At 45.3% G+C, this 14,616-nt stretch overlaps 1 protein-coding gene across 1 annotated transcript in view; it reads right to left on the reverse strand.

Moving 5' to 3' along the window:
• Positions 1 to 14,616, reverse strand: part of Plb1 (phospholipase B1) — a 117,827-nt gene that overhangs the window by 59,209 nt on the left and 44,002 nt on the right. The window contains exons 15-20 of the mRNA XM_087907381.1: positions 13,582 to 13,653; positions 12,243 to 12,317; positions 10,226 to 10,289; positions 3,457 to 3,515; positions 1,471 to 1,544; positions 730 to 773 (exon numbers count right to left, since the gene is read on the reverse strand). Of these exons, the coding sequence (XP_087763507.1) occupies positions 730 to 773; positions 1,471 to 1,544; positions 3,457 to 3,515; positions 10,226 to 10,289; positions 12,243 to 12,317; positions 13,582 to 13,653 (388 nt within the window). The remainder of the gene's footprint in view (positions 1 to 729; positions 774 to 1,470; positions 1,545 to 3,456; positions 3,516 to 10,225; positions 10,290 to 12,242; positions 12,318 to 13,581; positions 13,654 to 14,616) is intronic.

Genomic DNA, 14,616 nt, shown 5'->3' on the forward strand with positions numbered 1-14,616 from the left:
AAATTCTTAGGGGTATCTAAGAAGAAAATATTTCACCATAAATATTGTCTAATGCCTTATTAAAAGAAAGTGCACTTTAAGAATGAACACTGGGATGGTCAGCACTAAAGATAATGAATCAAATAGCATTACGGGAAGCTCTGCCCATGGCCATAGCATGAAAGATTAAAGGTAGACTCTCCCTCTCAGAAAAAATGTAGCCAGGCTTTAAAAAAAAAAAAAATCTGAGTGGGTTATTGGCAAAGCCTTAAGGAAAATGTTGAGCCCCAAATTTGGCTGTTTGCACAGCCTGTGCAAGGTAACTTCATCTCTCAATGCTGCAATTACTGCGGGTTCATACAGCAAGGTCCTTGTGAACAGAGATGCCCAAGACTCCCAGGCCTAGGTGGAGAGTTCCCCAGATAGGCTCTGAGTGCAGAACGGCAGTCCAACCCTTCTATATTGGATCACTTTTAAAAGATTGTCCTAAGATTTGGTCTAAGCTCTCTTTCCTTTTCTTACTCATTTATTGGATGAAGACGACTTCCTGTTGAGAAGCACTAAAAAGCTGACAAAACCCTCCAAGGCTTTGATTAGCTCAGAAACCGAGCCTGGATGGCAGCCACGGGGAAGCAGTGCCCCCTACTGCACGCAGCTGCGTCCTGCTGCCTTGCGAGGCTGGCGGCCGCCAGTAGGGGGCGCAGCGAGCTCAGGCGTAGCCACCCCGCCCCAAAGGATCAAGGGACTCACTGGCCAGAGTGGTCACCGTCCCGATGTTCTCATCGCCTCCTATGCTGTTGGTGAGAAGGGAGAAAGAAAATGAAGGTTTAAAAGGCCAGCCAAGCCTAGACAAAACAGATTTCCCTCCGGAATCACAGCACCAGGGACTCAAAACGCCCATCATTAATTCATGAGAACTAAAAACCAAATCAGAACGCAACATTTTCCCTCTCTCCCTGGACACTAGAGCAAACAAACAGACACTAGAACTTAAACTGTCGCTGCTGCGGTGGCTCCTGTAGTTTTAGCTTTGTGTCCCTCTCATGTTGGAGCAGGGAGAATGAAGTTGGTCTCTTTCACTGCCTTTCCCAATCCAGAGGGCTTCTTTTGTGGCCAGCCCAGTGCCAAGCAGCTTTTCCATTACTATCACTATCTTACGCTGGTCTTTCTGTTCCTGCTTAGCTTGGAAAAGCTGTTTTTGAAAGGGCACCTGTGTCAGGGTCTCCCGACCCAAGCTTCCAAAGTCTCGAGATAGCACTGACTTCTATGAACAAAATATTTGTGCACTTTCACCGCCCCGCCACCCCCCACCACCCCACCACCCCCCACACCTGCCAAACTCCTGTCCACACCTCCTGTTTTAGGGATTATAGTTTTTTTGAGAGGTTGATAAATTGAACATAGAAGTTTCTTATAAAAAGAACAAGATAGCCCAACCCCCACCTGATGATCTGTTTTTCTAGAAGGCTCAAGGGCCTTTGCCTTGCTCACCTCCAGGACAGGCCTCGGTATTGAGTTAAGACGTCCAAGACATTCCCAGTTTTGGACCCGGCCCCATTGGCTGCCTGAAAGAGGAAGCAAATAGCGGGTGGGCATCCCTGCTTTTTCTCAGGACACCACAGCTGTCCACCTATTGATGTCCAGGCCCTTAGCCTGGGCAGGACGCCTAGGAAAGTTCTTGAATCCAGATGGAACCTCCTATGGATACCTCTCCCGTCCTTCCTGGGATGAGTGTGCGCTCCCACTGGGAGAGCCTGGTACCAACTGCAGCTAATCCATCCTCCGGGAAACCCTGTCTAGACCGTAACTGAGAGATGCACAAGTTTATAGCATATATTTTTTCAAAAGCACATGCACGAAGGTACTGTGTCCACTTTTTAAAAGTTGTGAAACATATAATCAAACGAAGCATTGACTAAGCCTGGCCTCATCACATCTACGCATGTACAGGTGGGAAATGGTGTAAAAATGTTATTTTGGGGTATCTGCTCCCCTGAAGCACATATTTCTAAACTCCAGGTGAAATCCCCAGATTATGCTTACTACAGTTTGGTTCCTTTTCTACCTGCTACCATGGCACACTTGCTGCCTCCCCCAGGAAGTCCTGAGTGTCTGTGTGATTCTCTATGGCTCTCTGTCCTGAGGGCATCCTCTAGGAGACCACAGAGGAGGGTAAGGGGTCTGGGTGAGATCAAGGCCTCCCTCAGCAGGAAATGACTAAGATACACAGTTAGTAAGATGCCAAGGACCAGCCTGCCAGTTTCTTCCAAGGGTTATACACAGTAGGACCTTTGGGATAAGCACCGGCTGGGGTCTCACAGAGGAGGTTGCTATAGTATAACTAATACTCTGAATCCTAGGCTCAGGACTCTGAGTTCTTGGCCCTGGCTTTTAGAGCCAGAAGCTGAATGACTTGGGTACTCACTGCATCACATCGATCATTGGTCGAACGTGAGGAATGCCAGCCCTCACAGGACTTTTGTCATGGGTCTACAGAGCGAGCTAACTTCACTACGACTAAGACACAATTGTCCTTGGAGAGTTCAAACCTGGAGATGTTGCCTTCTAACTGATCCAGGGGACAGAAGCTGGAGAAAACAGCTGAACTCCACCAGGAGTGATCCTCAGTTTCTTGGAACCTCTGGGGACCACCCCTGAGACTCTCTATGGGATTGTTTTTTGTTTTTTCTTAAATGGGTGGTTTGTTTTTAAACTATGGGACAGTTCCAGAGGTAGGTTTGTTCATCTTCGGAACTTCTACTTCTTCTATTGACCCTCACTTCTCACCCCTACCTCCATACCCATCAGTCCTAGCTCCTAGCTCATCATCTCTTTTGCCTGTCTGAGTAGTAGTAATCTTCTAGACTGGCTCAGTCTTTTGTGACACTCATGGCAGGAGACGCTGCCCCACCATAGACATGTGCCCTTGAGTCCTTCCCCAGCAATGACAGAGGAATGCAGAGATTGGAGTGGATATTACACTGTGTAAGATGTACTAGATATTGGGCAGGGGGGTAGGGGGATATGGTAGGCTTGGAGATTAGGACCAGAAACAGGTTAGGATTAAAATCTCAACTTTCAGATTCATATTTTCATGTTCACTAAAATCTCCTCTCCCAGCTGGATACAGTAGCTCACAACTGTAACCCCAGCACTTGGGAGATAGAACCAGGAAGATCAGTACTTCAAAGCTAACCTCAGCTACATAGTGAATTGAGGTCAGCCTGAGCTACATGAATCCTGGTCTCAAAAGCAAAAACAAATTCGGGCAGTGGTGACACACAGCTTTAATCCCAGCACTTGGGAAGCAGAGGTAGGTGGATCTCCGAGTTTGAGACCAGCCTGGTTTACAGAGTAAGTTTCAGGACAGTCAGGACTGTTACGCAGAGAAACCCTGTCTTGAAAACTCAAACCAAACCAAACAAACAAAATGCAAAAACGAGATCTCCTATTCCTTCTCCAATTGAGGTCACCTACCGTGAGAGAGTCACCCAGGGCTCCAATCACCTTGATGTCAGCCGGCCTCAGCCTGTGAACTGAAAAGCAAATCTCGGGTGAATGGGGAATGAGGGTTTCAGAAAGACTCTGGACCTGGTTCCTTGTGCCTCAGGAAAGTGACTGAGAAACTTAGAAACCTGGCTGCCACCAGCAGCCAGCTCAGTAACTGAGTAATTGGACAGAATGCGCGGAGCCATCTCAGCTCCCCTTCCATGGAAATACCTCTACCACTTCCATGCTTCTTGCAGAGTGACAGCTGCCATTCCCACTAAGGACTTGCACTGGGAAGAAAAAGGCCCTAATGTTTCCTAGGATGTAAACTAACGCATGTACGGTCATGAATGTAGGCTGTGAGACTACACAGATTAGCGGTCCTTCAACTGGGTTGTGCACGAGAGAGAGCTTGTTAAATCACACATGACCCCCCCAACACACACACACACACACACACACACCTCCCAAAAGCTTCTGATTCAGTAGGTCTTTAGTGAGTCTAAGAATTTGCATGTTTAATTCTCAGGCACCATGGCTGCACCCAGTGCTGTCTGGGTACCACATTTTGAGAAATACTTTTTCATTTTGAAGCCATGGGCAGGGGTCCATTTCTGCATTTGTAGTAGAGACCATAACTGTTTCCTTCCAGGTCTAGGTACAAATTGGCTCCCACAACTGTGGCTCTTGTTTTGAGATCCTAGAGTCACTTAAGTATCTTTAGAGTCTTCCCTCCCCCACCATCATGTCTTGAATTCGCCACACACACGTGCACACACGTGCACATTCCCTTTTACATGATTACAGCCTACGTGGCCTTTCCCAGCTCTCCACAGCTACTCTGTGTGGTTAGCAGAACAATATCAAATCACAAACCCAGCTGCACACATTAACACACGCCTATAGGGCTAAGCATGGAAACTTTAAATTGACCTCTTTCCAAAGAAATCAAGCTATAGGGGGTGGGGAGGGGGGGGAAGCACACCAGAAAATAAGACCCATTCCCTCAACTCCAAAGTGGTTTATTTTAACTTGTGTTGACGACAGTCAATTACTATATTCTCGGGGCCATCATAGTGAATTCTCTGAATGCCAACTGGTATGTGAAGGTTAGGGTAAGATTTTGGAGTTGGCAAAATGTGAAGGCGATGGGCAGATTTGCCACCACAGTTCCTACATTTGTTATAGGCTGAGAGAAAGGAAAAGTCCAGATGGCTTAGTGGGTCTAAAGCTCCTGCTACCATGCTGAAAGGCCTGAGTTTTGTTCCCAGATTTCACGGGGTGGAAAGAGAATCCCTATAAGGTGGCCTCTGACCTCCACACATGCTCCATGGCACAAGAACACCCACCCACATTTATACATGTGCATGTAAAATTTAAAAAAATGTAAAAAGCAACTCAAACAGACCATAATTACCTCTTAAATTTGATGGATAGAAATGAGACAGAATATATGCACAGATACAGATCTCCTCTGTTCCCCTACTGTGTGTGTCCATGTGTGTGTGTGCGTGTGTCCGTCCATGTGTCCGTGTCCGTGTGTGTGTGTGTGTGTGTGTGTGTGTGCACGTGTGCACACAGTTTGCTTCTGGAGTGGCATCTCTAGTTTGCCGCTTTGTATTCTCAGCCATATGAGGCTCGCTGGGAGCTGGCTTATCTGACACTCTACTGTCGTGCTACGGCCCAGGCACTGCTTTGGTTTAATATTCTGTAGACCTTGGCTTGAGGTTTATTAATACCATCACACTGATAAAGAATCAGAAATTTAATAAAAACATTTTAGCAATTGCTCCCTTTGGAAAGGCAACTATTTCAAGATAAGATTAAATTTATGTGGCCTGATTAGATAAATGTTATCTGGAACACACTGTTCACTGCCTCGAGAGAAGTTTGACACTCATCATTACTTTATGGACATTTCTACAGAGTCTTTATCAGAAGGCCATCCAAGCTAAGCTTTGGGGCAGCATTATGAGCAGCGAGCAGCCCACACCAGAGTAGACATGGAGAAAAGGCCTCTGCACATGAAGAGCCATACTCAGGAGTAGCAATTAACAGTTTGGTGTTTTATTCTTGTGTAGCCCAACAACTTGAACCACTTGGTGCTATAATCTTACAAAAAAAATCAATTTGCTCTCTTTGTTACCTTGGGATTCCCAATTCATTTGTTCTGCAATTTTAGGGATTTTATAAAAAGATTTCTACATTGGTGGTAATTTACTGACATTAGAATAAAACCCCATTTCTGCCTTTGGAGATTTTAATATAAGTATATGGGATAAATGGTTACATTATACATAGGAGGAGTGAGAGAAATATATTAATTTCACTAAGAAATGATACAGTTCTGAGGTGATGTATATGCCAGTTTTCCAGATTTGATTGTTATATATTGTATTCGTGTATTGAAAGGCTGCATTGCACTGCAAAAGTATGGATGATTACTATGTATTTGCTATAAATATATTAATAAAACATCTTAGATTGAATGAAAGGTTATGTGATGATTATTTTACAGACCTCAAAAGTTTAAATAAGAAACTTGGAGATCGAGGAAGGATATTTGGGAGGGTTTGAAGGGAGAAAAAGAGAAAGGAGAAATGAAGTAATTATCTAAAAAAAATGATAATGGATTATTTAGGAAATAATAAAAACAAAGCCTGTAATTTGGGACTTCCCCCCCCCCAAACATCTTTGAGCCATTATTGTTTGAATCTGCTGACGTGGAAACTATGGCTATAGAAGACTAGCTCCATTGACTTACCTGTTAGTCCTTCTCATTTCTACAATTATTACACCTCAATGAATGCTGACTTCCAAATAATGTCCTCTTACCTACCCTCCAGTTCACTAATTTCATTTTCTACTCTTTTGTCTGTGTTGTTTACATATCAACAGGGGTCCTAATTTTTAATGACTATTTTCCCATACTAATTGGGGTCCCAATTTTCATGATCCTATTTTCATATTTCAAAGTTGCACTCAATTCCTTAGCATTTTGGTGGTTCCTTCATCAAATCCTCAGTTTGTTTAAAAACACTAAATGTATTTTTTTTAAAAAAAAAATAACATTGGGAAGAAACATTTGGATAAAGAAACCTCTTGGGGAGAACTTGTACTGAGGGACAGGCAGGCTCTTAGTCCCCAGGGGCAACATTGCCTGCTGGTGGCAGACCACACCAAGTCCGAGAACAGGTAGGTGGCTCAGCCTCACTGAGCACTGGCTGTTGGGTCACGATGAGGTGAAAGGTCTGGTGACCGACTGCCCACTGCTGGAACATGGTCATCTCTCACCTTAGCTCTGGGAGAGTTCAGTGTAGCCAACTGGGGTAAACAAATAGTCTGGGAGCTAAGAATCAATGACTTTGGTGAATGTCCTTTTCTGTTTCACATGGCTGGTTGCAGCCACACACAGGCAGCAATGCATGGATGCCTCCTGTGGTTATTGCTGCTGAGTGAAATCGGAATTAGCAGCTTGTCTTCAATGGATAGCCAGGGAGCCATGTCCCCTCTCACTCCTCAATGCCACTTACTTTTGGAAAAAACTTAAGTCAGCAGCAGACCCCTAGGTAGACGTTTAATTCATCCTGGCTATATGAGAAGAAAGGGCAGTTAATATCAGAATATCAGTGTTTATAAAACCATAGTGCTTTGTAAACCCTACAGGTGTGCAGGCAGGCCTTTATTACTGAATTTCAGATGCCGATTGGTTCTAAAAGTGACTTACACCAGATTTCTACTCTCACCCCCGAAGCCCCATACATCAGCTGATGCAGTCTATCACCCACGAGCTCTGGCGTGCGAGACTAGGCAGCTAGGGGCCAGGGACCACGGCCTGCGATGACAGGCACTGTCCTCTTGTGTAACATCAGTTTTCATCTGTGCATCTGTGACTACAAAAAGGAGTTTGAAAATAATCTGAGAGGCAAAATAGTTATTTTATATCGCAGTCTTAGCGACAATGTTTGAGTGGTGGTACTGTGGCCTGGCTGACTCTGCGAATTCATTGGATGAATTTAAAATTCTCAGCCAGTCAGAGTTGCTCGGTAAGTATTTAGTGGCTTCTCCCATTTGCTAAGCCAGTGGGGGTAGGCATAAGAAATGAGCAACTCTAGCAGGATGTGTGTCATATGCTCTCATTTCAATCAGCAATCATGGTCTCCAGAAGAGGGGGGAAGAACCTTCCAGAAACATTATAACAATCAAAGGAAAATAGTAGTATGGTCTTTTGCTGAGGTTTTCCTTTTTTTTTTTTTTTAAACATGAAAATACTCCCATCATGAATATGATTAGAATGCTCACAGGTAAGTGGAACAAAACCCAAGTATGTTTTTCTTCTTGTCCGCTATCTGTGGTCGTTTTCCTAGACTTGGAGGCCTAGCCCGACACTCTTCAATGAGTGTGAATTTCACTGGACAAGCGTCCATGGTTCAGTCCTACGTCATTGGGGTAGCTCAGTGGAGGCTTGAATCACCTATCTGTGTACTTAAACAGTGCCTATCACTAAGGTATCTCAGATAGTAAAGTCTTGAGATCTCCTGCTCTTGACTCCTTCAAGCACTCATAAACACAATGGTCACTAGGGTCAGGGAGCAAGGAAGAGACTGTCTATCTGGTTTCTAGATGTGGAGATAGGGTCTGATGGATGGTTGCCATGACAGAAACACAATTCAGGGAGATTGCAAAATGCTTTACAGAACATCCTTTCAGAGTGATAAGATTAAAACACAGCTATTAAAACCTTCAAACTGATATTCTATCTCTATTTAGATACATGCATATCTCTGTACATATACCTCCATCTATGTCTTAGAATAAGGGTTTTTACCGTGGGAGGGTACACATATAAAGATGATTATTTCTGCTGTTAAAGTCCACCCAGCAAGTAAATCAATAGGAATGCAGGGCCATCAGACACAGGAGCAAAAAGTCAAAGGCTAAACATCTTCACATAAGACCTGCACCACTAATGTGGGGGCTTGGATGTGGTTTGGTCTCCCAAAGACTCAAGTTCTGGAGGTTTGGTTCTCAATATGGTGATGGGAAGAGGTAGAAACTGAAGAGCTGAGTTTAATGCAAAGTAATTAGGTCACTCGGGGCTGGGGACTGGGGACTGCCCTTGGACAGGGTTAACGCTGGCCTTGCAAGGTGAATTAGTTCTCATGAGAGTGGGCGGTTACAAATGAAGGCGACCCCAACACATGACTCATTTTATCAATTCTCTTCCCATTTCTGTACCATGTTTTAACTTTGCCACAAGAGGCATCGCCAAAGGGACAGGCCATCTAATGTTGGATATTCAGGCTCTAAAACCATGGGCTAAATAGATTTCTTCTTAAGGTCCTGGCTTCAGGTACGTTGTGCTTCAGATACCAGATTAAACACAACGCCTATTCTGTTACATTACAGCTTTGAAAAAGAATATGTTTTGTATCTGGGCTCTGGTTTTTTAAATTGACAATTATATGTCTTAATCTGCCTGTGCAAAGGCAAGATGCTTAGAAAAGGCAAGTTAAGCCATGGTACTTACTTGCTCTGCTCACAACACAAGGAGACAATGTTACAACAGATGTAAGATTCCTTGTTGGTAATGTGACTTCTACAAATTCAATTTTCCCTTTTCAGTAATCCAGTAAATCCAGTAAAAATCCTTTTCAGTAAATTAGATCAGCCAGGATAGACATTCCTGAATGGCTTACAGGAGATACCCAACAAATCATCAAGCAAGCGGACTGAGAAATGAGCATATCTAATTATCCTCCAATGGCCAACATGAGAGCTTACAGCACTAATGTCTTAGCTAAGGTTCTGAGTCACCGGGGTCCCACTGATACTGTCATGTGACTTCCCATATGTACGGACATTGTTTCCCAAGCTGCTTCACCTGCGGAAAAACCTGCAGTGCTTAGTAGCTTCCTCTTTAGGAAGATGTTAATGACTGCCTAGAACATTCTGTGAGGCTCATATTCAGAGTCCAGCAGCATTTCAGAAATATAGTGAAGGCAGGAGGGATGGCCCACACCTTTGACACCAGTACTTGGGAGGCAGGGGCAGGTGGCTCTCTGAGTTTGAGGCCAGCCTGGTCTACAGAGTGAGTTCTAAGATAGTCAGAGCTATACAGATAAAATCCTGTCTTGAGAGAAATTGAGATAGGAAGATAGAGAGGGAGGTAGAAACAGAGAGAGAGAGAGAGAGAGAGAGAGAGAGAGAGAGAGAGGAGAGAGGAGAGAGAAGGAGGGGGAGAGAGAGAGAGAGACAGAGAGAGACAGAGAGAAAGAGAAAGAGAGAGAGAAAAGAAAGGGAAAGGAAACAGTGAGCAATGACACATGTTTTAATCTGCTGGGCATCCCCGTTCTGTGCGGACTTTGAACACATTCTGCACATTCCTTGGGTAATAAGTATGGACTGGGTAATTTGCTTTCTGTTTAAAAGTATTTTTTAAAAGAATAAATTCACCCATCAAGATAATAAGATATGAACAATGCACTCAGCAACCCTTAGGTTCCTTACATAACATGGCTTGACACGGGGTCAATGCTCAGTAAAAGCTTTCTGATAAGGATGCTATTATTTTAGTTAAAGAATAATCAAGCATAAACATGACCTTATGGCCTCGTGCAGGGCCATAAACACCTGTCCTGGACCTTCTCATCCACCTTGCCCCTGATCTTGGGAGTCCTTGCTATCTTAAAGTTGCCCTGACTTGAATTCCAGCCCTCAAGTGAGGGGACAACCCACTGAACAAATAACCATGTACCTGTTGTGGGGACTGTGTCCGAGGGGTCCTTGTCCAAACAGCGAAATTCTGTGCCTTCTCTCACCTGAAATGAGACACATAGGGGGTGAACAAATGCACCATCTGGACTAGAACTTGGGGGCAGGGGATTGGGGGTTGGCCCTATAAACTGGAAACGACCACTCACAACTAAAACAGAACAGAACTATGTCTGTTAAGATCTCTCTCTCGTTCAACCTCATAGCTCACTGTCCATACACATTGCTCCGATCTGTCTCCTCCTCCTCCTTCACCTGAGCTCAAGCCTTTAATAGTTTTGTCTACAGCGTTGCAGGTCCTCAACAGTGTCACCTCCTTTAGTCTGGAGGTCCCCTCCTCTCCCTTCGCAATGGTCTCTCTCTCTCAGGAAGATGTAACTGTGACCTTCCCCTGCCTAAATTCTCAGCGAAGCCAGGCCGTTCTGTCTATGTTGCCTATTGTTGTGTCCTCAAAGATGACAATGGTGCCAAGCATCTAGGAAATACTATTTGTTGATTGGACAATTGCTGCCATATACCAACCTCAGCATAAAATCCATCGATCCTAACATCTCCCTACTCTAGTCTGTCCTTGACCAAAGTCTTGATACTTTCCCATACCTCTGAGTCTTTGCTTAAGCCATTCCTCCAACTCTTTCCTTCTCTTCCATTTTCTTACCCTTCTGCCTCCCAGGTTCACCCCTAGTCACCCTTCAAAATTGAGATCATCTTTAGGAAAGTTGTCTTTAACTTTCTGAGTTGGTTTTTCTTCCTCTGTATCCCCAGAAGACCCAACACAAAATTTTAATTCTAGTTACTATAGTGTTTGTAATTGCTGGCTGGTGTATCCATTTCTCTACCAAACTGTGTCCTTTTGGGCTAGCAGTGTGTTTTATTTATGTTTTAAAAATCTCATGTCGAGGATCCATCTATCCATCTTCGTCACCTAACAGATCACAACTCGGCCCTGGCCCTGAGTCCTTGCCCCTCTGAGCTTACGATCTAGAGGTATAGGAGAGACTTAATGCATCCCGAGGGAAAACAGCAGTATATAGAAACCAATAGCAACACTTTGATAAGATTCCCTGCATTCCAGACACTGGAGTAAGTGCTTTCTCTTTAACACACTTTGTAACTCCACATGGTGAGACTATCATAGTCATGACTTCCCAAATGAAAACCAAAGGCACGGGGAGGTTGAGGGCCTTTCTTATCCACACACAGACAAAATTTGGAAGACTCTGGATTTGAACGTAGATCAAGTGGCTTCATCTCACTGTGCCTGCTTCCTTCTAGGTGCATTTACGATATTAGAAAATATGGGGTCTTTTGGTAACTCAAGAATCTTCCTCGTTGCGTTTCTTAAGAGTAGAAGCTCAGTCTACCACTTGGAGTGAATGCTCGCATGGAAAGGGAAGGACCAGGTCATCTTTATCCACCTTTGTCCTGGATCTCTGAGAGCAAAGACGTCAGGCTTTCGGTGTTTGCTCCCTGAGGAGTGCAAAGTGCCCTATCTAATCTCAGCGGGAAGAATCCAGGTGACTCTGAGATGATAAACCATAGTCAAGATGTGAAGAGTGCAGGTACAGGTTGGACTTTAAGGCTATCTGGTCTCCAAACTACCTGGTTCCAGACCTTAGCTCCCTTCTCCCTCTACCCTGACAATTCTGTTTTCTTCCTCCTCAGATTAAAGGTTCAAGGACTAGCCAAAGATTTGTGGAGGGTTCAAGGTCTCTTGTCAAACTGTCACAGTGCCATGGAACCCCAGCTACCTCGTGATGCTGTGCGAGCTGCCGAGACAGGTCTAAGCTGGTGTTGACCCAGGCCACCAAGAGCAAGCCACACATACACTTGAGGTCCTTTGCCCCCCCCCCCCCCGAGTCTGCCCTGGCTGAATTTCAGGTACCTGTTGCAGTTTCCAGAACTCCGCAGCTCTCGGCATGCCCAGAGGCCAGCGGAGTTTTCAGGACACAGAAAACCAAGTGGAAGGTTACAAAGATTCACGTCCGTCCTTTCCTTACCTGAAGCCTTCCTATGGGTTTCAGCTGTTTGGCCTGGTAGTTGCTGTTTCTGTAGGTGAACAGATAGGGGCTCTCCTGCAGAGAAAGGTAACATATAGCCATGACCCAGAGCTCTCCATCCCATAGTAATCAGGCCAGTCATCTTCGATATGCTTAACTGGAGTGTTCATGTTGAAAGGTTTCAGGTGGGGGCGGGGTCCAAGAGAGACACCGAGGAGGTGTGTTGGGGAGTAAGTTTATTTATTTATTTATTTATTTATTTATTTTTAAAAAGTTAGGAGTGCCGCAGACAAGCAGACAGACAAAACATTCATGGTGAGGGCTCCAAGGGAAGCTGAGAGCCCAGGGAGAGGCAGCCTGGTGGGGTCTCTGAAGAGTTGTACAGAGCCCGGGTGGTGGAATGAGATTGGGGGTTGGTTTCACAGTAGAAGTCTGTGAGCCAGACAGGAGCCAGGGAAAGGGCTGGGGAAGAAGGCATGTGATAATACCCCACCCCCTAGGCTATAAATTCTCTCCCCAGGGCAGAGACCCTGGCCCCAGAGGTCTGTGACTTGGACAAGGCTGCCGTGGGTGTTGTGGCCTGGGCAGTGGCTGGATTCTAACGCTGCGTTTTCACATATATCTTCTCCGTGAATCCAAACCTTTCCCTGCCCCTGATGGCCTCCTGAAGAAGGTCCCTGGGGTTTTGAAATGGCCTACTTGCAAGCTAGTCATCTCTGATACTTTCTATCTCTCTGTCTCAGTGGTCTGTATCGCCCAGCTAAACACAGGAATCTCAGACAGAAGAGGACCTCATTTTAGGCTTCTTGAAGTCAGAACAAAGAGGAAAGGAGGTTTGCCTAGTCACAATAAACTTACTAATTTTGCTATCAAGAAAGCAACCCTCCCCCCAAATCAACCTGCATTCCACTAGAGAAGGAATTCCCATCATTGATGTTTGGTTATTTCCTCAACCATGTCTTTGGAAAGATTATCTATATGATTATTACATATTAGGCACATATTTAGGATACAGCCTTCAAGACTCCTTAGGACTTCATCAGTTCTGCCTCCTAAGGTACAGGAAGGCCTTGATGTGGCACCTGAGGCCCCAAGAAGGCTAGCGGACCATAACTGGAGGCCAGGTGAGCTGTGGTCTTGTTCCTGTGACACCCACAGGTATGAAGGGCCTTCACTCTGCTCTCACAGACAACAGGAAATCAGTTTTAGGACAACCTGTGCTCAGGTCCAGAATGGCAGGCCCAAGACTCTCGGGGCTAATGTCTCAGTAACACCTCACTTTTTAGTAAAGTCCACGTTGCCACCCACACCTCACCTCACCCAGCCCAGTGTCTCCTACCTGAGATGGACATTCCAGCCTCTCTCTCTCCGTTGCATCAAACAGTTCATCTTTGTGACCCACTGGCTTCATCTAGGAGAGAAGGCGACAGCTGAAACAGAGGCCTCGTGTAGGTAGCAGCCCTCCGTGGCACTCCTGAGATGGGCTCCTCCAGCCAGGAGCTCTCAGAGTCTGACTCTTGGGTCAGTAGCCCCTTATGGGCATTTCCAGCTGTGTCCGAGACTGAGAGGTGAACAGCTCAACTCTCAGGGAAGTGCGGCCTACATCTTCCTGGGGACTTGCTAGTACTCTCGTTTGAAGACCACGGTGTGAGATTGGTGGGTTTTAGGGGGTGTTGGTGTTTGATGGGACTTCCTAGCCCACCTCCCCAGGAGTGCAGTAGGAGAAACTGAACATGGTTTGGAGCAGGTATCCAAGGCAGACGAACATTGTTATTCAGAGTCCAACCAAATTATCACAGCGGGTCTAGTGGCTTCCCTAGGGTGGTTACCATACTTGGCATTGTGTCCTCCCCTCAGTGTCCGGTTGGCTGGACGTTGATAAAGATTTCCATGTCAAGGACAGTTAGAGACAGGGAGGTAGGACAAGCCCAAGCAGCATGGGAAAAGCCTGTATCCTTTGCCCTAGTTTTCCCCTTCTTGCAGCTATACCCTACAGCGTGGTTCTCATCCTCCCTGGTGCTGTGGCCCTTTAATACAGTTCCCCAAGTTGTGGTGACCCCCAGTCACAAGATTATTTTCATTAATATTTCATAACTATATTTTTGCTACTGTTATGAATTGTAATGTAAATATCTGACATACAGGATATCTGAAATGTGCCCCCCTCCAAGGGGTTGCAACCCACTGGTTGAGAACCGTCAGTCTACATGCTCACAAACCCAGGTTCAATAAAATAAAATAAAATAAAATAAACCAAACACACCAACAAGTCTGGATTGAAGTTTACAGAGCTGCATATGAAGTCAGACAGGCCCCAGTGTTTGGCTGGGCCACAGAGACAGAGTGACAGGGAGCACAGCTTGGCCCCCACACT

Source organism: Myodes glareolus, chromosome 6 (genome assembly GCF_982192425.1).
Source record: "Myodes glareolus chromosome 6, mMyoGla1.1, whole genome shotgun sequence".
NCBI lineage: Eukaryota > Metazoa > Chordata > Mammalia > Rodentia > Cricetidae > Myodes > Myodes glareolus.